The sequence below is a fragment of the Bubalus bubalis genome, chromosome 2 (genome assembly GCF_019923935.1).
Source record: "Bubalus bubalis isolate 160015118507 breed Murrah chromosome 2, NDDB_SH_1, whole genome shotgun sequence".
Taxonomy (NCBI): Eukaryota; Metazoa; Chordata; class Mammalia; order Artiodactyla; family Bovidae; genus Bubalus; species Bubalus bubalis.
Window position 1 is genome coordinate 110567338 of NC_059158.1, and position 25657 is coordinate 110592994.

At 39.3% G+C, this 25657-nt stretch overlaps 1 protein-coding gene across 1 annotated transcript in view; it reads left to right on the forward strand.

Annotated features, from left to right (window-relative positions):
* Window positions 1-272: 272 nt before the first annotated feature.
* NXPH2 (neurexophilin 2) overlaps window positions 273-25657 on the forward strand; it is a 129245-nt gene continuing 103860 nt past the window's right edge. The window contains exon 1 of the mRNA XM_006067017.4: window positions 273-455. Within this exon, the coding sequence (XP_006067079.1) occupies window positions 405-455 (51 nt within the window). The 5' untranslated portion in view covers window positions 273-404. The remainder of the gene's footprint in view (window positions 456-25657) is intronic.

Sequence of the window (25657 nt, forward strand, 5' to 3'; positions counted from 1 at the left end):
GCCCGCCTAGAGCAGCCCAGCGAGGGAACCCTGCACCAAAGCGCCCGAGCCGCAGCTCCCCGCCCGCGGGGACCCCCGCGCTCACCCCGACCCGGGGACGCCAAAGCCCCCAGCATCGCTGGAGCCCCTAGCAGCAAGCCGGAGCGCCAGCGGCCCCGCACGCTCCTTTTCCGGCCCCCTCCAAGGAGGGGCGCGCAGGGGCCCCAGAAGCATCTCCCGCTCGCCCTCCCCCACCCCTTTCCCAGCCCGCCCACCCGACCCGCGCGGCGCGGCGTTGCGCTCGGATTCCGGGAAGGAAGCGCCGCTCTGTGTCCCCGGCGTCCTCAGTCCTGCCCCCCGAAGTGGAGATGCGCGAGTGGCAGGCGAGGGCGCGCAGCTCGTGAGACGCCGCGCCAGCCGGCACCATGCGCCTGCGGCCGCTGCCCCTCGTGGTGGTCCCCGGCTTGCTGCAGCTGGTGAGTGCCCGGCCCACCGCGCGCCCCGCGCCCCACGCCCCGCGCGCCAGGGCGGCGTTTCGGCGGGAAAACCGCGCCGGTGGCCGACTCAGAAGCGGAGCCTGGGGCTGCTGGGGACCTGGTGCTGGGGGCGCGCGCAGCGGAGGGAGTTTGGGGGTTTGCTTTAGAGGTTGAAGCCGAAGAATCAGGGAGTGGGATTCAGAGAAGACCCTGAGGCTGGTGAGGGGCTTTTGTTGGGTTGAGACTGAAGAACTGGAGTGAAAAGGGCAGAAAGTGGCAGGAAAAAAGGTGCGAGAGAAGGAAGAGGTTTATTGAAAAGCGATCGAGGAGGGAAGGAGGAGAGAAGGCTAGACGGACGTGATGAAGATGGGCTGAAAGACCCAGAGTTTGAGAGGCTTGGTGGTTTTTATTTTTCACGTGTTATTTTGCACGGATGCCCGCAAACACTTCTAAACCTCGGCATCGTGCATCCTCGTTCTCGGGACCGATTAGTGGCTCCTTGGTGGGGAAAAACTTAGGCAAAAGACCGATTTGGGAGACAGATTGTATTTCTCTTCGTTTTCCAATCTGGCCCTGGGGACTAGGATGGGGTTTTGTGCCGACGGGGAGGCAGGATGTAACTTTCAAGTCCAACTCCACCCGTCGTCTGTAAGCATTCTGTTCCCAAAGACCTCTCCCGTCGGTTCTGGGCGGCTCAGGGGGAGCTGAGGAATAGGAAGGGAATTAGAAGGTGACGCAGGGTCCACCAGCGAGGCTCTCGGCGACAGCTCAAGGGGTGACACTCATTCCTCCTTGCTTGGAGGCTTGGCGCCACGCTCTCCTCCTTCCGAATTACCTGTATGCTGTATAATTGCTAGATAATTCTGTTTAAGGGAGAGCCTAAGTAAAATCTTCAAGAAAACAACTTTTAAAATAAAATTCTGTAAGGGGATTGCTGTGGCTCAGTCCACGTCTGTGATGGGTTTCTCCTGCTCTCTAGGCACTTAATACCGTGCTATTAAGAGGGCTTTCGCCAGAAGCCAGGGTTTCTTTGGTCCTCATACTTAAGACTTTACCCACTTGAATCTGGGCTGTTAAAACAGGGTTAAGGAACACAAGCATGATGATGTGTTCCTCCCTTTCTTCCATCTGTCCTTCTCTCTCTCTCCTCCACTTCTCTGAGGGAAAAACCAAGTAACTTATTAAAGTTTCTGTATGATACATATCATATTGTAGACGCAGAGATATTTGCATTTGCAGAGACATTTGGGGATGGAAGGAACTCGAAAATCTCTTAGTGAAGGGGCGAGGGCACCGAAAGTCCTGTCCATTCTTTATACAACGGAGATGAGCTTCACCTGCGCAGCATTAACCAAGAAATTCTTCAATGGCATCAAGAAGAAAATGCAGTGATGCTCCGACGTTGTCCTTGAATGAGCCAGCACATACTAGCTATATACAATATTGCATGTTAAAATCCATTTTGCATGCCAGGCGTTAAGCGTGCCACATATTTTTCACATTAGTCTTCAGTATCTGGATGCCAATACAAGATGATCTAACAAAGCACATTTGTATGGTGTATATTAAGTTAAACTATAAAAGTCTGGGGAAATCAGGTACTTAGGTTACTTAGGTAGGATCTTCAAGGATCTCTTAGTTCATTTTTTTTTTTTTCATTCATTTAACTTTGCATTCAGTGATCATCAACTGTGTATCTATTCCACTGTAGTAGACTGTTAAAGATGAGGGACCGTATTGGGGGATGTGTTGGGAAAAGTTCTCCTATCAGCTACTGTATGGGGAATGTTAGATTTTTTTTTCCTCCACACAACCAGAGTCAATAGGGAATAAAAAATACATCTTGACAGGATTGTATACCTTCCTTAAGAGCTAGTTCTAATATTACAGCATGGATTGATTGATTAGTTTTTAAGGAAGTGTATGTCAAATTCTAATCCATTTTTGGATTGTGCTTGGGTTGTAATGTTTTTTTCCTGGAGCACTTTATCATGGTAAGTGAGGTGGGGAGCTGCAGCTGTGTGATAAGCACACATTCCTTACACTGCCATCCTTTTGGACAATAAAAAGCTGTTTACATTCTCCGCAATCTTATAGCTGTTTCCAACCTTATAACACAAGGGGGTTAGAATGTGAAAGGAAAACAGAATAGCTGAGCTGGGTAAATCTAAATGAAACACCCCCCAATCCCAACATTCGCCCCACCCCAGCAAAAAAAAAAAGTAATAAATTGGCTCTTCAAATGGCTTCTAATTTTATTCTACCATTTCAGCTAATATTGAACTTCTTTGCTAAATCCCAGGAGCAGGTGGATCAAATGTTTGAAAACTAATTTTTTCACTTTCTAGGAACCAGATGGACTTAGTTCATCTGCCCTTGGTGGGAGGCAGAGGGAACAAGGTTGGATTATTGTTGGCAATAGATTTTACTTTTCCATTCCCACTGCCATCATAAAATGCTAAATATGTTTAAATGAGTAGTGGATTCATTTGGGGATATTGAAATTTTAATTTTAAGAAATTTGTCTGATTCATATGAAAATAGTCAGAGGGAGTTGAGCCCAAATAAGTCGCTATCATATAACACTGGTACAGATTTTTACTTACTTGGGAGATATTTACAATTTTTAAGAAAACACTAAGCTGAATGGATAAATATTGTAGGTAAACTATGAAGTATGTGTGTCTGTGACCTGTCCTTGCCCAGTTTTCCTGGCCTCTGTTCAGTGTTTTGTTATACCCAAAGTATGATTACTAGGCATTTGCAGAATTTAAGTAGCAAACCCGAATGTATTATTTTCTTTGAAATTCTTGTACAGCAACATATTCTTTATAAAAACATTAATAGCACATGATTTCTCATCTGCCATCGAATGAAAAGAGAATTAGCATTTGGAGTTAACATTATAATAAAATGAGTGCTATTTTGTGACATGATACAAGGTAAAAACTTCGCCAGTTGACAACTTCTTGCAGATTTGCATTATTATTTGTAACTCATAATAAGTGTGATTTTTGCCTCTAAGTAAAATGCAGATTGTAAAACATTAATTTGAAATAAGTGGATGATTAGCTTGAGTTTAAGATAAAATTTAGTGGTGATTTAAAAAATTAGTTTGTTATACATTTCAACTTGTTTTTCTGTAATACAATGATGAGTTTATCAAGTAAAATATAAATTAAAAAAGTGATGCAAGTTAGCAAATTTTTAGAAACCTATAAAATCAGAATATTTCTGATGCAAAGTGTTACAGTTTTAAGCTCATCATTATACAGTATTATCCTGCATGAGCTTATTGAGGTTATTTTTATTTTAATAAATTGTTAATTATGATAGTTATTAAGTGTGATAGTCATAACATATATTTATCCACAGCTCTGTATTTACAAGAAGTGATAATTCATGACTGTCTTCCATTCAGAAATCACAATTTCCCTCATATAGTTTGGATCAATAAACATCAAAACAGTGTTTCCTAGTGTAGGATCAATAATTGTCTGTTGCCTAGATGACAGTGCTGAGAAGGAAAAAAATACCACCATATCATGGTTACAACTTAGAGTTGGCTGGGCTTTAAAATGGACTCCTCATTAAAAGCATCATTATCTTAGACCTTATTTAAAATGAGAATTGGTATTAGACAATTAGATCCTGTGTTCCAGCCAGTCACCTGCCAGTATAAATGGTGTTCCGTTGGCCTGTTCTAAGATTATGTTGTGTCCTTCAGTTTTAAATGCCTTCCACATGGGAAATGACTGCTCTTGGGAACTTAGTTTATAGCTCAATAGGTTTCCGAATGGAAAAGAAAGGCATTGTTACTTTTCATTCTGTAGTTTTTTCCTTAATTTTCTTTTTATTGTTTCTGATTAGTGGTCAAAATGCGAAGTAAGGCACAAAGCTTTTTTGAAAAACCTTTTAGAGGTTTTACACTGTCAGCTTAAAATGTGTAGCTCTTGCAAGTCTAATGAATTAAGAAATGTTGATTTTCACAATACGCGACCCACCTTTTATCTATTAAAAAGCTAATCAATACATTGTGAAAGATTTCATTATTTAGTAGTAAGCAATCAGAGATGAATATAAATGTGTCACAGGTCTGTGGCTTTGTAAAGGCTCCAGGGCTGTCTCTTACTGTTTACATATTCTGTGGACTCTTTTACCTGAAGCTTTGCTGGGTAGGATTTGAAAAAAGAATTATAGCCACACACTCAAGTGCCTACAGTTAAGGCTGTGTCAGCATTTCTGTAAAGAATCTCATTTCTATCTTAGCCATAAGCATTATTGCTGGTTAGAAGTTGGCATTTAATATCCTGATTTTGAAGTCAATTATTAAAGCTGCTTTAAAAAATTGGTCCAAATGATTTTGAGTTCATTCTCTAGGTATTCTTATAGTATGTGTAATGATGATTTAACAAACTAGTTTCTATATTCTTCTTGGTTATAATTTAAATTGTACTATGTTTAAATTATTTTCAATAGTCTCTTACCAGTTAACCTATTTATTGAACCACTGTAAGATTTTGAAACACTGTTTCATCTTAAATAATTTTAATTGTGCCCAATTCAGATGCCTTAGTCTTTGTTTACTAACAATTGTACATCTTTATTTGCTAACAATCTATTTGAATATTTTATTACTTGTCATATGACCAATGGTGTTGATGACAACTCCTTTCTTTATTTCAAAATTATGTTCAATAGAAAAGGATATAAAGCAATTTACAGTATAGATTTTCATATTATAGAAAGAATTCTAAGATATGATTGACTGAAAACTTCCAATTGATGTTATTTTTAATTTATGAAAAATAACTGTTTGGTTTGTTATGCTGTAAGATTTGTATGTAATAAGGAATTCTTTTCCTTTATAGAACTACCATTAAAAATGAATACTTCAAAAAAAAAAAATGAATACTTCACTATTTAGACCCAAAAGCTTTTTCCTAGCCAGATCATTCAAGAAATTAAAATAGTTGTCTTTAAAATTATCATTCCTGTAAATTTTGCTTTTCTTCAATTTATGGACCTACAGTAAGAAAAGTGGGAGATTTTATAAGTTTAAACTGCAATAATAATGCTGCTTTAGATTTGTATATACTTACCTGTTTTCAAGTTTCTTTCACACAGTTTATCAATTCTATTCTCCCAATAAATTTGCAAGAATGACATGTTAAATGTTTCCATTTGTGTATTGGAAAGAAAAATGCAAAGATTTGAGTTTTATTTATAAATAAATTGCATTTTCAACAAATATTTACTATTTTGTCCCTGACTTTACACTGAGACTGTAGCAGACATTGAGGACATAGCAGTAAACAAAATGGAACTGCTCTAAGGACACGTATGTGTGTGTGTGTACATACATATACACGGGTCTCTGTGTGTCTTGGGCTGATCATTTAAAAACCCCAAATCCCTCATCTGTACCGTGACATCATTAATGATAAAGAGAATTAAAAATTATTTCTAATATCTCTCTCCTTTTTTAATGTACAGTGTTTCTGGTTTTTCTTTTCATGTATTATGTACATCTTTAGTTACTATACAGTTTAAAGTATGTCTTACCTACAAACATAATTGCTCTAAGTATGTTTTACATGAAGTTTGTGCTGTTAACCTTATCACAAATGATACACATATTTAGAAATAGATTTAAAATGCTATATGAATAATTAATGTTGTATCTTCTTATGGAAAAGGAAAATTTAGTGAAACTAGGCAAAGGGATTGATGAATACTTATTTAACACATATAATCAGCAAAATCAATAAAATTTAAATTAAAATGGTACAATTAGGGCTTTTCCCCATCTATACCATTTTTGAATTGTAAACTATTAGCATCTACTCATTCCTTTAATTTAAATAAAAAGTAAATTGACTCTCAGTTAAATTCTAATTATTAAGATAAGCAACATTGCAGTTTAATAGTGTACTTCAGGAAACTAATGTGTGACTTTTGTAGTCTCAGTAGAATCTAACCTATTTGAAGCAGGAATACTTTTAACTAACTCTAAAGGTCTCAAGAGTTCTAATGTAAATGGTACGAAATTTTAAAAAAGAAAACCAACAATGAATTGGTATGTGAGAACTGTCAAAGGTGGAAGAAATTGTTAATGGTTTTAGCATCAGGGGAAAGGCAACTGACACAGACTGACAAGTCCTGGAGTTCAGTCCCAGCTACATTTCAAACAACATAAATGTCTTTAAAAAAAAAAAAACTTGACTTTGCAATAGTGCTGTTTTGGGCCAAATAAAGGGATTCTCAGGCCAGTCCAGGTTCGATGCACGATACTGGATGCTTGGGGCTAGTGCACTGGGACGACCCAGAGGGATGGTATGGGGAGGGAGGAGGGAGGAGGGTTCAGGAGGGGGAACACATGTATACCTGTGGCGGATTCATTTTGATATTTGGCAAAACTAATACAATTATGTAAAGTTTAAAAATAAAATTAAAAAAAATTAAAAGAAAAAAACACTTAAGTAAATCTCTTTATTCAAGAATATGAAAGATTGTGATTTTCAAACATTGCCGTATATATTGACAATTTTAAAATCTCACTGTTTTTACTTTAAATTATATGGTAGGTATATTTATACACTCAAAACAGTAACTTAGGAAATAGTTTAGGTTACATGAAAGAAGAGGCCACGTGTAGTTTATATGGCCATGAAAAGCCCATGATCTGCATGATATTTTGAATGGATAATGTATACAGTAAGAGAATAGGGACTCAAAAGAACCATTTAACATTTTGCAGCAATGAAAGCAATCGTTTTTTATTAATAAAGTTGTGCATTTTGATAACCCCAATGAAAGACTCCTGGGATCAGTATAAGAATTATATGGCTACAAAAATGAAAAGGGAAGTGAAATTTTCAAAGGTGTGTTTTCCAAAGTCATGGATTCACCTGCTGCTCCCATGTTGACGACTCCCAAATCTGTACCTCAATTCCTACCCTACTGCTCAGGTTCCCAGGCCTTCTCTCATAGCTTAGTGTTCTTTGATTTGGATGTTTTACTGCAACTCACACTCCACACATCCACAGCCACACACACCTTTCCTGAACAAGTACCTTCCAACATTCATGGAATCAGATCTTGAAGATCCTATTTCTTTCCCCATTTTCATGTCTGGTATCTTTGTGTTGGGACAAGTGACTTGATATAAAGCATTATATGGTTTACAAGATTCTTTCATGTGTGTGGTCTCATGATTCATCTTCACATCAGCTCGGGAGGGTAAACGGAGCAATAGTTACTGCATCCATTTTAAAGATGAAGAAACAAAGGCATGGAAGGTTTCCAAGATGGACCTTATACAGACTCACAAAAGGCACAACTTGAATTGTGCACCCGGTCCAGCCCTGAGGCCAAGGCAGCAGCTGTCTGTAGCAGAAGGTTGTGATATCCTTCAGAGACACCTAGCGTGATAAGGCTTGAGGGACATTTCTGAGACACTCTTTTCTGCTCAGTGACCACGCTGAGGCAGAAACCTCAATTCATTCACTTTAGGAATGTTTTAAACAAATTTGTCATGAAGTCAAACAAGTTGAACAGAACAAACAGATTCTTAGAGCCTGTCCCTTAACTGGGAGTTCTGTTTAGACTTTAGCTTCAGAATTGATTTGCCAGGCGTTCCAGCTTTTGCAGCATTAAAGCTAAATGAATGGCTGAGTTGTGTGGTTCCAGTTAGCGTCAGCAGAGGGTTTGCGAGTTCCTCTAATTCCTCAAGATCTCAACTTATCTCACTTCAGGTGGGAAAGGTGAACAAGAAGAGAGAAAAAGGCCTTAACTTCTATGAAGGGCTACTTAATCTTGGTTTTTTAATAGACAAGTAGAATTATGAGAAGGAACCAGTGGGGCGGGAGGGCATCTAGTTGGTTCTGACACTCATGTGGAACTTGTGAGCATTCATGGAAAATTTTGCTTTACAAGTTGCATTCTTGCTCTTGCCCTCTCTACCTTTCTTACTTTTTATGAAAATGCAAGCTTTATTATGGGCTTCCCAGGTGGCACTAGAGGCAAAGAATCTGCCTACCAATGCAGGAGACATAGGAGACGTAGGAGCCACAGGTTTGATCCCTGGATTGAGAAGATCCCCTGGAGTAGGAAATGGCAACTTTTTCCAGTCAATTCTTGACTGAAAAATTCCATGGACAGAAGAGCGAGGTGGGCTACAGTCCATGGGTCGCAAAGAGTCAGACACAGCTGAGCATGCACACGTGCAGTGTGTGCATTATAGAAATACTTTTAGAAATATTATAGAAACAGTATACCGTAGTGGATGTTGTTGGCTCTCCACCCAGGTCCTTTGGATCCCTTTTTACCATCCCTTTTTATGTACTTCTATATGCCCTGACCTTTTTCAGTTTTCCTTCTAACACTGGGTACTTGTAACTCTCCTTCAGAGGATTCCCCCTTGCCAGAAAGTACTCAGAGTCAGACTGTAGTTCCCTTCCTTCTGGGGCAATTCTTGACAAATGACTGACGGGTACCAGAGCATGAAAGGCTCAGTTCTGTTGCTCATAGGTTTAAGGAATACACCCTGGAGTGTCCCTGTGTCAAAGCTCCCTCAGGCAACGGAAACCTCGCGTGAGATAACACAGCACATGTCCACAGCTTCCTCTTGTTCACTGACCCGCTGCCCACTCCCCGACAAGACTCCCTTGTATGCGCTTCACTATAAATCACTTGCATTCATTCTTTTCTTGGTGTCTGTTTCTGTGGAACACAACCGCAGGTGTCTGTTGAACTTTTTTTCAATATTCAGAAATATTTAAAGCAGGTATTCTCACCTCTGCCTGCTCTGCACCATCTTACACCAAGAGATGATCACTATTACTAGTTTAATGTGTCTCTTTCCAGAAATTATGGCTATGTATGCTTTTATCATAACTATATCAACATAATGTAATGTCCTAAAAAATGTGTTTTTACTACAATAATATATTATGACCATTTTTATACAATGTACAGCAGCTTAATATTTTGAAGATTTTTAGTATTTGACGGAATTGATGTCCCATAATGTATTGAATCAGCCCCTTGTTATTAATAATTTGGGGTTTGATTATGTTGATAGTCTAATATGTTGATTGCCTTGAATTTCTTCAGTACATTTGTGAGTATGTTTATAAAATGAATTCCTAGAATCAAAAATACTGGTTCAAGGCTAGGAATGTACATTGAATTTTTTTCTGAACCTTGCTTTAAAAAAAAATTTTTTTTTTTTTAATTTTTACAGTGTAGTGTTGGTTTCTGCCATGCACCAATGCAAATCAGCCATAGTTACACATGCATCCCCTCCCTCCAACCCTCAGGTCATCACAGAGTGCCAGACTGGGCTCCCTTGCTACACAGCAACTTCTCACCAGCTATCCATCTTACACCTGATAGTGTGTATATGTTGATGCTACTTTCTCCATTCGTCTCACTCTCTCCCTCCCCGATTGTGTCCACAAGTCTGTTCTCTGCCTCTGTATCTCCATTCCTTCCCTACAGATAGATTCATCGATACCATTTTTCTAGATTCCACATATACATGTTAATGTACTATATTTGTTTTTCTCTTTCTGACTTAATTCACTCTTTATAACAGGTTCTAGGTTCATCCACCTCACTAGAAAATATAAATTTAGTATACTGACTATACCAAAATATGGTACCATTCACAATGGATATGCATACCTATATCCCTATCTAGTTGGTGGTATACTTTTTTTAACTTTATCAATCTATTAGAGGAAAACACCTCATCATTTTTAAAATGTATTATATATTAGGAATGTGAGGCATGTTCCTATATTTAATAACCCTTTAAATTTATTTTGTGGGTTTTTTTTTCCTTTTTAAATAATTTCCCATTTTGTGATTCTTTTTTAACAGCTTTTAAATTTTATAGTTCTTTTTTATATTGCTCTTGCACAATTATTGTTTATCATTCCTGGCTATTTTATACATTATGGAGTTGTTGTGACTACCATTTATAGGCCTGGCATTTTTAAATTGTTTTTTGCTGAAATTTAAATAAAGCTATTTATTTTAGTGTATCAGTTCTATTTCTGAACTGGACTATTAGTTTTAATCATTTTTAATTCTATTCTCTTGAATTTTATGTATAGGTAATTAAATTACCTGTAAACAGTCTTATATTTGGCTCTGTCTAATTAAACATTTATGCCTCTTAAATTAAAATTTATTCCTGTAGTGTACTGGGTAGAACCTTCAGAATATTATTAATACTGTGAAAGTGATTTTTTCATATTTCCAACTTTAGTGTAGATTTTACTAAATATGTGTGCTTTAGTTTCTAATAAATAACCTATTCAAATTAAGAATATACTTTTATATTTCCTATATATTAAAATAAATATATGTTGATCATAGAGATTGATTTCATATTCATTTTTAACATCCCTCAAAATGATGATAGATTTTTAAAGTGTTAACCCCTTTATGTTTCTTATTTATGAATTGGTTTCCTAATACTAAACTTTTGAAACAAAGTTAAATTATATGTACTTTTATACACTGTGTTTTATGTTATTAGTATTTTATTTAGGACTGTGATGTCATATTCATAAGTAAAATATAGCAAAAGTGAAACATGTCAGGTTCTGCATCAGGCTTATTCTAGGATCATAATTAGAAAGACTTCTATTTTTTCCCCTCAGTTGTGGGAGAAGTTAAAATAGCTAAGAATTGGAAGGCTTAGAAGGCTGTTGGGTTTTAATCCATTTGAACCTTTTTGTTTTAGAAGAGGAGATCTTTTAAAAATACATCATTTCCTTTATGGTACTTATCCATTCAGGTTTTTTCTTCAACCTTTATATGAATCTCTTTTATTAATTTTTTTTTAATTTTATTTTATTTTTAAACTTTACATAACTGTATTAGTCTTTTATTAATTTTTAAAGAAAATCATGCATTTTGTGTATCTTCACATCTACTTAGCATAAAATTATAATACTGTCACCTTAATTTTTAAGAATTTGCTCCATACCTGTGCTTTATGCTATATTTTTTCCCAAGTTTGTGTTAGTTGTTTTGGAACAGTAGTAGCTAAGGGACTGCCTTATTTTCTTTCTAAGTCTACTGCTGGCACCCTACTCCAGTACTCCTGCCTGGAAAATCCCAAGGACGGAGGAGTCTGGTAGGCTGAAGTCCATGGGGTCGCACAGAGTCAGACACAACTGAAGCGACTTAGCAGCAGTGGCAGATTTAGTGGTCTAAGCCGAATGAAGCCTGGAGTTAAGAGGTGAGGTTCAGGACCTCAGCTCTCTTTCTGCTTTAGTGGAGGACTTGCATCCTCAGGTAGCCGCCCAGCACCTGCTTGTACTCCCAGCTCCACCTGTACTACTTTTGGTGGTGGGAAGAGGGGACCTTGTTGGGGATGCAGAGGTAACCCTCAGCTCAGGGGCTGTTCTCTTTAGCCTTTGTTTGGTTCCTGGCTGCTCAGCACTCTTGGCTTTTCCATCATTCTGATTCACTCTTCTTTACATCTTTCAGAGAGTCTAACATTTTGTGGACCCTTGGCATTCTTTCCTCTTTGTTGCACCATTAAGCATTCTTGTTTTTGCATTCCTAGTTTATTTCATTGGAAATCTGGGAGGGAGACAAGGCGAATACATTCACTCAGCTTTCCTCATTGCAACTCAAAATCTTTTAGTCATTTTTGGCTCATCTTTCTTCATCCCCTACAATATCCATTCAGTCACAAAATCCTGTGAAATTTCCTTCCAAATCCATCTGTAAACTGTCTCTTTCTCTCCACCTGCTGCCATTTCATCACTGCTGCAGCCTCCTAGCTGGTCTATTTTATTCCACCATGAGCCCTCTAAATGCTTTCCACATGTCACAGATCATCTTTCTTAAATTCTTCTTTGATTTATTATGCCACTCCACTATTAAGGATGAGACTGTGATTCCCTTTTCCTTAACACATTGAGTCTAAATTTCTCTTTCTGGTTTCCCAGCCTTAAATCTCTCATCCTGTATTCATCCCATCCTCTTAACTGCAGCCAGGTCTGTATCATACTCCATGAATACTTCAGAGTAAAGAGAAAGCTAAGGTTTTGATGTCAGACTTATTTGGATTCCAGTGCTTTTTCTGGTGCCTTGGACAAAAGAATGCATATGCTCAGTTTCAGTTTTTTGTTTTCTGTTTTTTTTTTTTCCCCAGAAATAATGGTAATTATAGCTATTTCTTAGCATTATGATGATCACACTTCCCTCATAGCTCAGTCGGTAAAGAATCTGCCTGCAATGCAGGAGACCCAGGTTCGACTCCTGTATTCGGAAGATACCCTGGAGAAGGAAATGGCAACCCACTCCAGTATTCTTGCCTGGAAAATCCCATGGACAAAGGAGCCTGGCTGGCTATAGTCCACGGGGTCGCAAGAGCCAGACACAACTTAGCAACTAAACCATCACCGTGATGATTATATACAAAATGTGAAATGCCTATTACCTAACATTAGCTTAACAAAGATCAGTTTTCCTTTCTACCTTCAACAGCTTAGCTTCTTTGTGTGCAAGCTACAGAAACTGACTTTGGCAAACTTAGGCAGAGAAAAAATTCAAGACAACAGAGTAGCTCACAGGAAAGGTTAGAGAATCAGGCATGTCTAGAGCAAAGTCAAGGATCTAAGTTTCAGCAAAGTATCAGTTAGCCAAGATGATGAATAAATGTCAGGGTTTTTTTTCTTCAGTTTTTGTTTGCTTCACTTAAGATGTCATGTTCTGGTTGAGAGAGTCTCAATGGCTTGGGTCACGTACCTTAACTTGAGAAGTTTGGGACCCTTTGATGAACAGTTCCACACAGTCTAGGGAATCAACACTGTATGCTCCTGTGAAAGTACTTGTGATCAGAACTCCCACCATAGGAATGGCTCAGTTAGAGAAAGAGACCCAAGCACCCACAGAGAAGACCCATTCCAATTCTTCATGTTAATCGTGTTCTTCACTCATAAATAGATAGGGACAGTAAGATCACCAGACATTTAAGCACAATCTTTAGCAAAATAGAAGGACAAGGAGAAACTAGCAGAACCTATTCAAGAAGAAACAAATAATACAGGGGACAGATTTCAATTTTAAATATTCTTAGTTAGGATTCTCAGAGAGTCAAGGGGATATAGAATCATGAAAATAAGAGCTTTTCATATTTCATATTTCCATAGCTTTCTGCTATGCAGAAAGATCAAGTGGATAATAAGAAGGAATTCTTAGAATGAACTATATAACTGATAAATGGTCAGGAAGAACAGGGCCAGAGATCATGCTGGCAAACTATAAAGTGAAGTCAAGGGAACTTGCCGTGACAGAACCAAAAGACCAACATAGCAAATATGGAAGAACAATGACAAGACATAGAGAATAAACCCAGATAATCCATTGAGGAGCCCCAGACACGTGTAATGAAGGCCGTGAGGAAGGGAACACAGTCAAAGGAATGGTGTTGCATGGAAATTCCTGGACTCGAAAGGAGAAAGTAGAAACCCTAAGAGCTTTCAGAGATGACTCACAAAACAAACACATCTCATCAACCACACTGGATGTTAGAAACAATGTAATAATGCCTTCAAATTTCTGAATATTTTAAAGAACATTGAACCAAGTCAAATTATCAATCAAACATGGAAGGAAAAGGGAGGAGAAAAAGAAAATCAGAGAAAATAAGCACCGACACTTGGAGCATGCAAGCGTCTCAGGGGAGTTCTCACTCACTCTGTATGGAATAATCCTTGAAGAGGTACATCAGCAAAGGAAGAAAGCATATAACATAAGGGGATGATGGGTAGCATGGTGTCTGAGAGTGACTCAGAAGATGTGAAGGAAGCTAGAGAAGGGTCTGTTAGCCTCTGACCCGGGGATGATGTGGGTTCTGTTTCCTTCTCTGTGGTCCCAACACACTGTGTGTCTACTAGGGATTTCATTTAAATCATTTCACTTTTATAAATGCTGTTTATTCATCTGCTGTCTTTGAAATGGATTTGTACACAAAGCATGAGTGATTTAAGTACAGTTAAGAATGGAATGTAATGATAATAAATATTAATGAACTAAAATAATAAAATATTGGAAGTAAAGGAAATATAAGAGGTGAAGCTATATGAGCATGCCAGTTTCCTTATTTTTCATAATAAGAATTTAAGCTGTCTAATGTTAATATATTAAGAAATAGACTTAAGAATAATAACACAACCAGCCAAAACCAAGAATTGGAAAGAGATGAGCATAGTCATCACCCTTCATAAAAAGAAGTCAGTAATATTGTTTAATCCGAAACATAGTAGTAAAAAAATCAAAATTAAAAAATCTTCATAGAGAAAAAAAAGATACAGACTTGAAGCCTTAAAAGCTACCAAATAATAGAATTTAAAATGACACAACCAACAAAAATTCAGCATGTACATTTATTTACTGCGTGCTCTAGTTTCTATCATTTAAATAGATTAAAAAACGTAAGATTAACGTGGAGAAACTTCCCTAGTGGTCCAGTCACTCCTAGTGCAGGGGGCCTGCATTTGATTCCTGGCCAGGAAACTAGATCCCACATGCTGCAACTAAGACCCAGCACAGGCAAATAAATAAATACTTTTTTAAAATATGGAAAAGGCATTTTGACTTTTAATATGTGATTTTTGTATTTGTGTACTTCTGTAGTGCTTTTGACAAATATTATTCATCTGTGAATTTCAAAATAAAGGTCTATTCACTGGAGTTTACTGCCCACGTTTTAAAGATGTGCTCAGGGTGTGGCCATGAGTGTGCCTTCCCCTGGAGATGATGGTTATGTTTATGTTGCAGATTGTGGCGATGATTTTTTTCACAGATATGTACTTATCTCCAAACTCATCAAGCTGTATACATTAAACAGCTTTTTCTATGTCGATCATTCCTCAAAAAAAGTGGTTTTTTTAAAAAAGAGATAAGCAGAGGTGATCTGTTGGGTCATCCCTTAGGGAAGGGTTTCTCAACCACAGCACTGTTGACATTTGGGCCAAACAATTACTTGTGTGGGAGGGTAGGGGTGAGAGAAAAGTGGCCGCCCTGTGTACTGTAGAATGTTCAGCAACATCCTTGTCCTCTACCCTCTTAGATGCCTGTAGCACACTTTCCCAATTGTGACAACCCAAAATGTCTCTGCTGCTGCTGCTAAGTCGCTTCAGTCATGTCCGACTGTGTGCAACCCCGTAGACGGCAGCCCACCAGGCTCCTCTGTCCATGGGATTCTCCAGTCAAGAACACTGGAGTGGGTTGCCATTTCCTCCTCCAGTGCATGAAAGTGAAAAGTCAAAGTGAAATCGCTCAGTAGTGTCCGACTCCTAGCGACCCCATGGACTGCAGCCTACCAGGCTCCTCCGTCCATGGGATTTTCCAGGCAAGAGTACTGGAGTGGGGTGCCATTGCCTTCTCCAAAAATGTCTCTAGATGTTGACAAATGTTACCTGAGAAGCAAACATACCTCAACTGAGAACCACCAGTGAAGGGGATTCCTGGCTTGAGAAGCTGCACAGGTGAGCTCTTTGGCCTCTTCCAATTAAATACGTAAAAGACACTTGCTCCTTAGAAGAAAAGCTATGACAAACCTAGACAGCATATTAAAAAGCAGAGGCATCACCTTGCTGACAAAGGTTCACATAGTCAAAGCTATGGTTTTTCCATTACTCATGTGCACATGTGAGAGTCGGACCATAAAGAAGGCTGAGCGCCAAAGATGCTTTCGAACTGTGGTGCTGGAGAAGACTCTTGACAGTTCCTTGGACTGCACAGAGATCACACTAGTCAATCCTAAAGGAAATCAATCCTGAATATTCACTGGAAGGACGAATCCTGAAGTTCCAATACTTTGGCCACCTGAGGTGTAGAGCCAACTCATTGGAAAAGACTCTGACGCTGGGAAAGAAAGCAAAAGGAGAAGAGGGCAGCAGAGGATGAGATGGTTGGATGGCATCACCAACTCAATGGACATGAATTTGAGCAAACCGGAAGGTAGTGGAGGACAGAGGAGCCTGGTGGGCTACAGTCCCTGGGGTTGCAAAGAGTCAGACACCACTGAGTGACTGAACAACAAATTGAATACTTTGAACTGTTGGGAAGGGATCAGCATTTTGCAAAGACCTAGTTCATTTCTTAATACTTCTTTCTATCTCAGGCAAGTTTCCTTCAGTTCAGTTTAATTCAGTCAATGTTTTTGAATGCCAATTCCATCAGGCACTATGCCTGGTGCATATATCTCTATTTGATAAATTTTCCTTTTTGAGGGACATGATTGATGAGTGATCCCACTGATATTCCTCTCCTGGATAAGATTTCCCTCCAATAGTTCACATGTTTCATTTTATCTCAGGAACACATCTTTACCAGTTGTTAGGGCTGGCTCTGAGAGTTTTAGTAAAGCTTTCAAATTGCCTTATTTTAAAATGCAATAATGAGAAAACATTACTTTGTAGAAGAAAGCAAAAAACCCTGAAAATAATAATCATGAATGATAGTTTGTTAGTAATAATGGGAACTAAATCACCATTGATATTCATATTTGTTACAATTAAAATATAGTGGGATTACAATCTTCAAAGAATTTATCACAAATCCAGGTTGCACTATGGATATCAAAATGGGATATCAGCACTTTTGAATGGGAAATTTGATACAGTTTTTGAGATTTTAATAAGTAGCCTAAAACTATGCAGTTCAACTCTTAGAAGACTAGAATGCATTTCCTTTTTATTGAAAATTGGGGATTTTCAAGTCTACCAATGTAAACTAGGAGTTTCTCTATTTTTTATAAATGGTATATGAATCACTGTCTTCTCCATCGCATGCATTTTTAATTAAGTTTCTCCTTTTAGGCAATTCACATTTTGTAAAAAATTGTATCTATAAAGGTACTATAAAACTTGCATCTTCTACCCCAGAGATAAACATGGTAATAAAAAAGAAAACAGAATCCCAGCTGCTGTTAAAATTTGAAATAGAGTATATTTTCATGAAATTAAAGCTATATGTAAATAATGACCTTACTTATTAGAATAAAATCTGAGAACCCCAGTGGACTGCATCTGGGCTGCATGGGTATATGAAGGGATTTATCCCTTTATGTCTATGGGAGATGGGTCTCTGCCTTGGCTCCTGTAGATTTCAGAGTGAATGTGTTATGGATCCCCATAACACAGATGGGGATCTGCCTTGGCTCCTGTAGATTTCAGAGTGAATGTGTTATGGATCCCCATAACACAGAATGCAGGGCCAGAGTCCTGCATTCTAGCCTCTGCCTTTATACATATACATGCACACAGATGACTCTCTCCCACTGAAATTTTCCCACTGCATTAAAAGCAGTACCTTTTCATTTGCAAGAGGCTGTCTCGTCTCTACCTTGAAAGTTACAGACCTTTATTATGCTTCTGTCACTCTATACAAATGCCTAAATAAGCCATTATTTCCTGATATACTCTCAGCTTCCATCAAAGATTAATGTAGGCTGTGGCCATAGAAAAACATTTTCTTGGTGACACATATTCAGGCTTTCCAGGTAGTGCAGTGGTAAAGAATCTTCCTGACAATGCAGGAACCGCAAAGACGCAGGTTCAGTCCCTGGATCAAGATGATCCCCTGGAGTAGGAAATGGCAACCTGCTCCAATATTCTTGCCTGGAAAATTCTGTAGACAGAGGAGTCTGGGGCCTGCAGTCCATGTGGTCACAAAGTGTCAGACACGATTGAGCACGCACACACACACACATTCATACATTTCATTCATTTGTTTAATCAATAAAGTGTCTTCTGTAGGCATGGCACTATGCTAATAAGCTTTTCCTTAGAACATATTCCTAAGGACAGAAACCTGTTTTTCTGATAAAGTATCCTTATTTAGAGAATGGGAGTTTCAACTCAATATGTTTCCTTTTGCATTTTTTCTATCAGGAAGAACAGGGGTAATTTATAGCTCATTGCAACAAATACCTTTATTAAATCCAGTTTTCTTGATATTTTTCTCTCCTGCTTTACAGTCCATAACTTTGTACAAATGGTTCTATTTTATTAATATATGGCTTGTATCATGCACCTTGGAAAAGCTTTTTGGAAGTGTTTGGGCCCAAAATTTATTTGCCCAGATGTTCCATCATTGCTGTCCTCATGTGCCTGAAATTTGATGGAGTCATTTCAATTCTTTGGGTATGAATTTCTTCTAACATTCTCCTTCTGAAAATTGAAGTGGGTGGAGTCTGGGATTCCCAAATGCTGGTTCATGGGCTGGCTGCAACAACCACAGCAAGAGAGCATTTTCAGGGCCTCCAACCATGTTACATCAGTGTCTCTGAGCTGGGGCCAAGGCACCAGGTGATCCTGGGGCCCAGCCAGACTTGGGAACCCCTAGGGTATATGGTCTCTTAGATGTTCTTTGGCTTTATGAATGTATAATGCTGTTGGAGCCTTGGCCCCTGATGAGTGGAATGTAAGCCAGCCCCGAGGGAAAGAGCTGTGGTTATTACCGACTACACCACCAGTAAAACAGGAGGGAGAATGCCTCAGGTCACCAGGGGTCACCTAGCTTTTCAGATCTCCCCTCCAAAGATACATCTGTGTTAAGTGCATCCCTCTGAGCTCCTGTGCACCGTGCATACTTCTACTGTAGCATTTATCTCATGGCGTTGTATCTGCAGGTACATATCTTTGAGGGTTTGGGGGGTTTTTTCACTTGTATTTTTACTTAGTTGTTTTTATTGGAGTATAATTGCTTTACAATGTTGTGTTAACTTCTGCTGTACAACAAAATGTCTGCTATAAATATACATATAGTCCCTCCCTCTAGAGCCTCCCTCCCACACCCCCTGATCCCACTGCTCATTCCAGAACACTGAGCTAAGCTCTCTGTGCTATATGGTAGCTTCCCACTAGCTATCTGTTTTACACACATAGTGTGTAAAGCACACACATAGGTTTCACTTAACCCAAGTGAAATCTATGAACATAGAGATATGTGGATGTCAATCTGTGTAATACCACAGCCAGCTACATAGTAGGCATCCAGGAAGTGCTCAAATGAATGAATGAGTGAACCATTGAGAGAAATCACTCATTAAATGTCCCTGATAGGCTGTGCTTCCAAGTCAATGGAATACTACTTGTGATCGATTACAGAGAAGTTTGAGTGGCAAATTAAATCTAAGCCCTTAGTCTGCTAGTTCAGTGTCACTGACCTCCTTCAAAGTGTACTTGAGGCCCCTTTGTTTTGGAGCTCTGGACTTACATGGGGAAAGGCCCTTAACTTGTCTCATTCTTAGCAGTATCGAAAGACTCCTTTGGGACAAAACTTCTACACCTAGGTTAAAGTGCCAAACTAAAATAGATTGTTATTTGTTCTGATTCTGTCAAGACTAAGTCTGTTTTCTTAGGAAAAGAGAGGATATTCTCAGTAGCCAAGTAACTGGTTTGTTCCATTTTTTACCCTTTTAAAAAGAAATACAGATAACCACAAAATTTGATGTTTATCCACAAATATCCACTTTGTAATGCTTTACAATCTCTTCCTATCATTATTGACTCATGTGTTTCTAGTACAATATGCCATGTTCTTGTCCTTTTTAATATATCAATATTTATATAATTAGAAAAATAAGTAATATAGGAAAAACTGTTTCTAAAGTTTACGGTCAATCATTAGGTAGAAAACTACCTCGAAAATAAGAATTTAATCATTCAACAATTTTATATTTATGATCAAGATTTCTGGTCTGGTTTTTAATTCTGATATTTTAGTGCTTTTATACACGAAGCACCTTCTTTCTTTCTGTTCTTTTTTTTTTTTTTTGGTGAGGTCATAGGTTTAATTTGCCTACATTTATATACTAAGGCTTTTTTTTTAGTATAGCTTAATTTATTCTTTTCAAAGTGTAATCACTGCAAATCAGATTTTTATTTAGTGTTAATTAAGGTGATTATTTCATGATTGAGATTATTTTACAATTTTCAAAGACCAGCTATGGTTTTAACAGTCATCACTTTACTACCAATAAGCACCGTAACTTCTTAGAACAATATGTCCCAACCCTCCCATCTTCTGTAAAAGTAGATGAATCGTAACATGATGGTACATGTACGTAGGCCTGGCCTGACCTGAGGTGCCAAGCGTGGCTCAGTAGGGAATGGCCCTTCTTCTCATCATACTAAATAAGCATGTTTCCAACAGATAAGTAATGGCTCAGTGGGTAAAGAATCCACCTACAATGCATGAGACATAGGAGACGCAAGTTTGATCCCTGGGTCAGTAAGATCCACTGAAAGAGGGCATGGCAAGCCACTCCAGTATACTTACTTGGAAAATCCCATGGACAGCGGAGACTTATGGGCTACAGTCCAAAGGGTTAGAAAGAGTCAGACATGACTAAGTAACTAAGCACGCTTGCACACCAGCAGATAAGGGAGCAGATCTACTTTCAGTTGAAGGGTATTTCCTGTTCTAAGCAGGACACTGCCCACAAGCCCCCATGTGACAAAGGCATCCTCTGTTTGTCCACAGCAACCCCATAGAGGCTGTCAGAGAAGGGACTTTTCATCCAGGAAAAGCTGTTTCTTCTGAGTTCTGGACAATAAAAATATCAGAGTATAATGAGCCCTTCTTATATGCTATAAACATTTGAGTTAGTAGACCAAAAATAGGTACAGTGAAGGCACGTGACCAAGTAATTAGGTGCGTTCCTTCTATATTTGGTTTTGCTCTGTCTTTGGATTTACATTGGGGTGATGTAGGACCAAAGCCTCTGTATCCCAGTTGTTCCTAGATGAAATGCCTACAATGGAAGAACAGTTTTTTCTGTGTGCCTGCCGTGAGCAAAACCTGTCAGCTTCAACTGTTATTAATGAGAGATTTGAAGTTTTTATTAGGAATTCTGGGATGGTCAAGGCTTCTGGGTGAAGCATTAATCATGGGGAAAGTCATGCCAGTATTGGCGTGAAGTCTGGTTCCTTTGGTGCTGTGATGACTGTAATAGCTCATGGACTCTTGCGATCTCAACTTGACCTTGTTGATGACATAACAGAGTGTAGTTCAAGGCTCTCATCTCCAGGTGTCAGAGGGAGGCTAAAGGGTATGCTATTATAAAAGAAGCAGGAGTCATGACTTTGTCCTCACATATGCTCCCTTCTCCCATCTCACATATCATATTCTCAGCTTTGAATCTGCTTAATATGCTTTCCAACAGAAATGCCTTCTAAGCTCTTTCTCTGGGAACCCATGTTGAGCTGGCTATTTCCCAGTTTTGTACATACCATCCTTCTCTAATCTGGGGAACAAAGTGTGTTAGTTGCTCAGTCGTGTCTGACTCTCTGTGGCCTTATGGACTGTAGCCTGCCAGGCTCCTCTGTCCATGGAATTCTCCAGGCAAGAATACCAGAGTAGGTAGCCATTCCCTTCTCCAGGGAATCTTCCCGGCCCAGGGATTGAACCCAAGTCTACTGCATTGCGGGCAGATTCTTTACCGTCTGAGTCACCAAAACTCTCTTCAGTTTCAGTTGTGTCTGACCCTTATGCTACTCTGGATTAACAAACTTAATCTAGGATTTCCACCTTTGCCACCCTATACTCTGAAATGTGATGACTTTTTGTACATTTAGCACTACTCCCATGACATCCTCTTTGAACACCTACAAGCACTTTTACATGGTTAGCTTCAGATGCCTGGCTTTTAATTTTCTAAATTTCAGAACTGCTAGGTTTCTCTTTAGCTGAATCTGCCAGCCTTTTTTTTATCTTCAGATGATACATATATTTGAATGTGCACGATAAAACGTACTTTACTTCAGATAGGTACTTCAATCAGAATCTTTGAAAGTTAAATAGTCTTATATCTGCAAGCGGCCGGAAAACCACTTTCCCAACTTTATTTTAGTGAACTTTGGGGGTGGAGGAAGATGTACTTGGGTACTAACGCCCCAGCCAGGATCCTCCTTTCTCAGCTTCAAATGGCACAGGAAACCCCCTTCAGATTTCCAACATACTCTCAGAATAGCACTCATTTCTGTTGCCACAGAACATGCTTCGGCTTCTTGCTAAAACCAACAGGAGGCACAGCAGATGTGTTAGTAAATCAGAGAAATTTCCAAACTATAAAGAATACAGCCACCTAGCATTGAAGATCTCTGATGCATAAGTGTGACTGGGTGTGGGCTGTTTCCCAACTATCAGCCAAGAAGCTGGGTGTCAAGGTTACCCCCATTGCTGCAGCAGTTATCAGCCACAGGGGATTGGTGAAGTCAGGGAATACAGATCAGAGAGGATGTTTGGCAGAGGGATTAGCTATGGGCAGCCAGAGAACATTTAGAGACAACTCTGGTGAAGTTATACATTGAGGTTCAGCAGAGCCCAGGCAGGGAAGGCTGGAATGGCCCAGGTAATCTCAAGTGGAGGGGAGGGTTGAGGCAGATGGCAGGAGTAGGTCTGGCACAAGGTTAAAAGCTTTGGACCTTTATGGATCTCAGAGCTTCAGGTAGAGCTGGCTCCAGCATCCTGAAAATCCCTTCAAGACAGACATTTCCCTGGTCCTGATATTAATCAGTCGGACGCTTGTATGTGCAGAGCCTGGGTTAGTCAGGCAGCCACTCTCACTGTGGATATTTGCCTGGCAAAGGGAGTTCAGGCCTTTGTCCAGAGGATGGTTTCTGTAAAGAATTGAAATTATTGTTCTCCTACCAGCATTTTGTTTCAGAAGGTCCATGTTTAGCCTGACTGAGAGCTCTGCCAGCCTGTCCACTCAGCCCATGACTCTGCTATGTTAGCCTGAAAAAGTGGTTCTCAACGTTGAGTATCCAGCCTCCTGGGAAGACTGCTACAAATGCACTGACTTGAGCTGATGCTCAGGAGATAGACACCTGGTAGATAGATGCTTAGGTGTTGAACGTGGGGACCTGAATTTTAAGCAGCATCTTACATGGCATCCAAGACAGATTTTAGAGGCAATTTGAGAAACACTAACCTAAGAGGAACTGGTTCTACTTTGCTTTAGAAAATATTCCTCTAAGGGTATTGTGACTTTTAATGATGGACTGTTACCTAAGGATCCTGACAGCTGTTCTCTTCCAAATCAGGGACGCTTCATGCAGTGGATAAGATGTGGTTCCCCATATTCTACACGTACCTTCTCAGGGTGTCACTGTTGGTAAGCATGTTTCTAACAGACCACTCTTTCTGCTTTAAAAGATCAGACTGAGTGATCTTAAAGCTTAAACAAATATTGAGTATGGAGGCAGACTCAGAACATGCAACAGGGTAAAAGGAGAATGGTTTATAGATGAGTTTATTATTACCCTGTATTGGTTGGGGGGCAGATAGCCCACTTAGCTTACTGCTGTGTCACTAAGATGTATAGATATTTGTTCAGTGTAGGGTTGGGTTTGTTAATTTTCCCAATTGTCTTTGAGAATGAACAAATTATAGATGAGTTTTCACTTCTTGATTTAGAACAAGAAAGTTTTAGGTTATGAACGTGAAGACTTTTGCAGAATAATGGTTAATTTAAACATGTTATAGAAGAATAGTGGCATAGAAGCCTGTGGCAGACACTGTTGGCTGGCTGTCATAGTCACCATCTATAACCTTTGTTCCTTGTAAAATTCCAGCAGAGGGTGACTTATGAGACCTAGGTATGGCCAATGGCATACAAGTAGAAATTTGCTGAGAGCTACTTCCAGGAAACATGTGCCTTTTTGATTAAGGATAAATTTGGCTGGAATGCCGTTTGGCACTCTGCCCCTTTTCCACCTTCTACCTAGATTATAAACTTGTAGCCAGGGTATGCATAGCCATCCTGAGAACATGAGGCAGCAAGCATGGGCAGAGGGCTACATCTTGAGAATAGCAAAGAGGAATAATGAAAAAGCCTGGGTTTCTTACGGCTTTGCCAAGCATCTGTGCTAGCCCTAGCCTGCCTGTCTCAGGACATCTTTTTCTTGAATTTCTGCCTATTTAAGCCACTATGGTAATTAAGTTTTTATCTAAAACCACATGCTTTCCTTGGAGAAGGAAATGGCAACCCACTCCAGTATTCTTGCCTGGAGAATCCCAGAGACGGGGGAGCCTGGTGGGCTGCCGCCTATGCGGTCGCACAGAGTCGGACATGACTGAAGCGACTTAGCAGCAGCAGCAGCACATACTTTCCTAGTGGATGCAAGATACTAATACATTTTGTGAAATATATTACCTTAATAAAAATACCCATTATCAAAGATAGTTGTAAACCATTATGAATGAGACATGTTTATTTTGAAAAGGAAGAAAGAAAATCCTTAAAACCCACACACCAGACTCTTATGGGGTTCAGGAGATACAAGAAGTTCTAAATGATGATTTTCCTCCCCTAGCATACATGGTCATAAATTGCTTTATAACTCAAGGTGGGAGGGGAGCGGGACACAGAATGTCTCAGGACCTGAGATGATGACTCCCATATCTTCTAAGGTAGCCAGAGGAAACACTTCATGACTTAAATGTACTGTGATCAAACCAGCTTGTCATCCTCCCAAGAATGGCAGACCAAGAACAAAATGTTTTGGAATCATTTTTGAGTGAACTTCTGGCTGTTGTTCTTGGTGAGGTTACAAAACAAAGTCTGATGACTTGAGGATTCTCCAGATGTGGTAAACCATCAGGGAAATAGATCTCTCAGCCATGGTCTCTAATTGTGGGTCCTTCCATTTTGACAACTGAAATGTGTACATGTACTCTTATGACTTAACAAACATAACACATTTGATAAGTGAGGCAGGCACATTTCAGCCAGACTTGTATGAGAATCTGCAGGGCTGATCAGGTGGAGACATGAGTCAGGCACAGAAATAGTATTGTATAGGGTACTCTGGCTTGGGACAGGAAATTGAAAGTTAAACTGTTCTTTTTGACCAGCTGTGTGACTCTGAGCAAGTCACAATATCACTAAAACCTCAGTGTTCTCCCTTATAAACATTATATGAACTTTAAAGTTGTGCTCAGACATGAAATTCTATGATTCTACAGTAATTACACAAGGATAGAGGAATATGGTCCTTTGGATTAGACCAGATTTGAAGCAGAGCCTCCTAAGTCCCTGGATAGCTCTTTAGTAATACTATTTAATATTATTATAGGTATAACTCAGGTGATAATATTTTCAACTTCAAAAGAGGTGCAGATTTTTCAAAAGAGGTACAATCTTATACAAT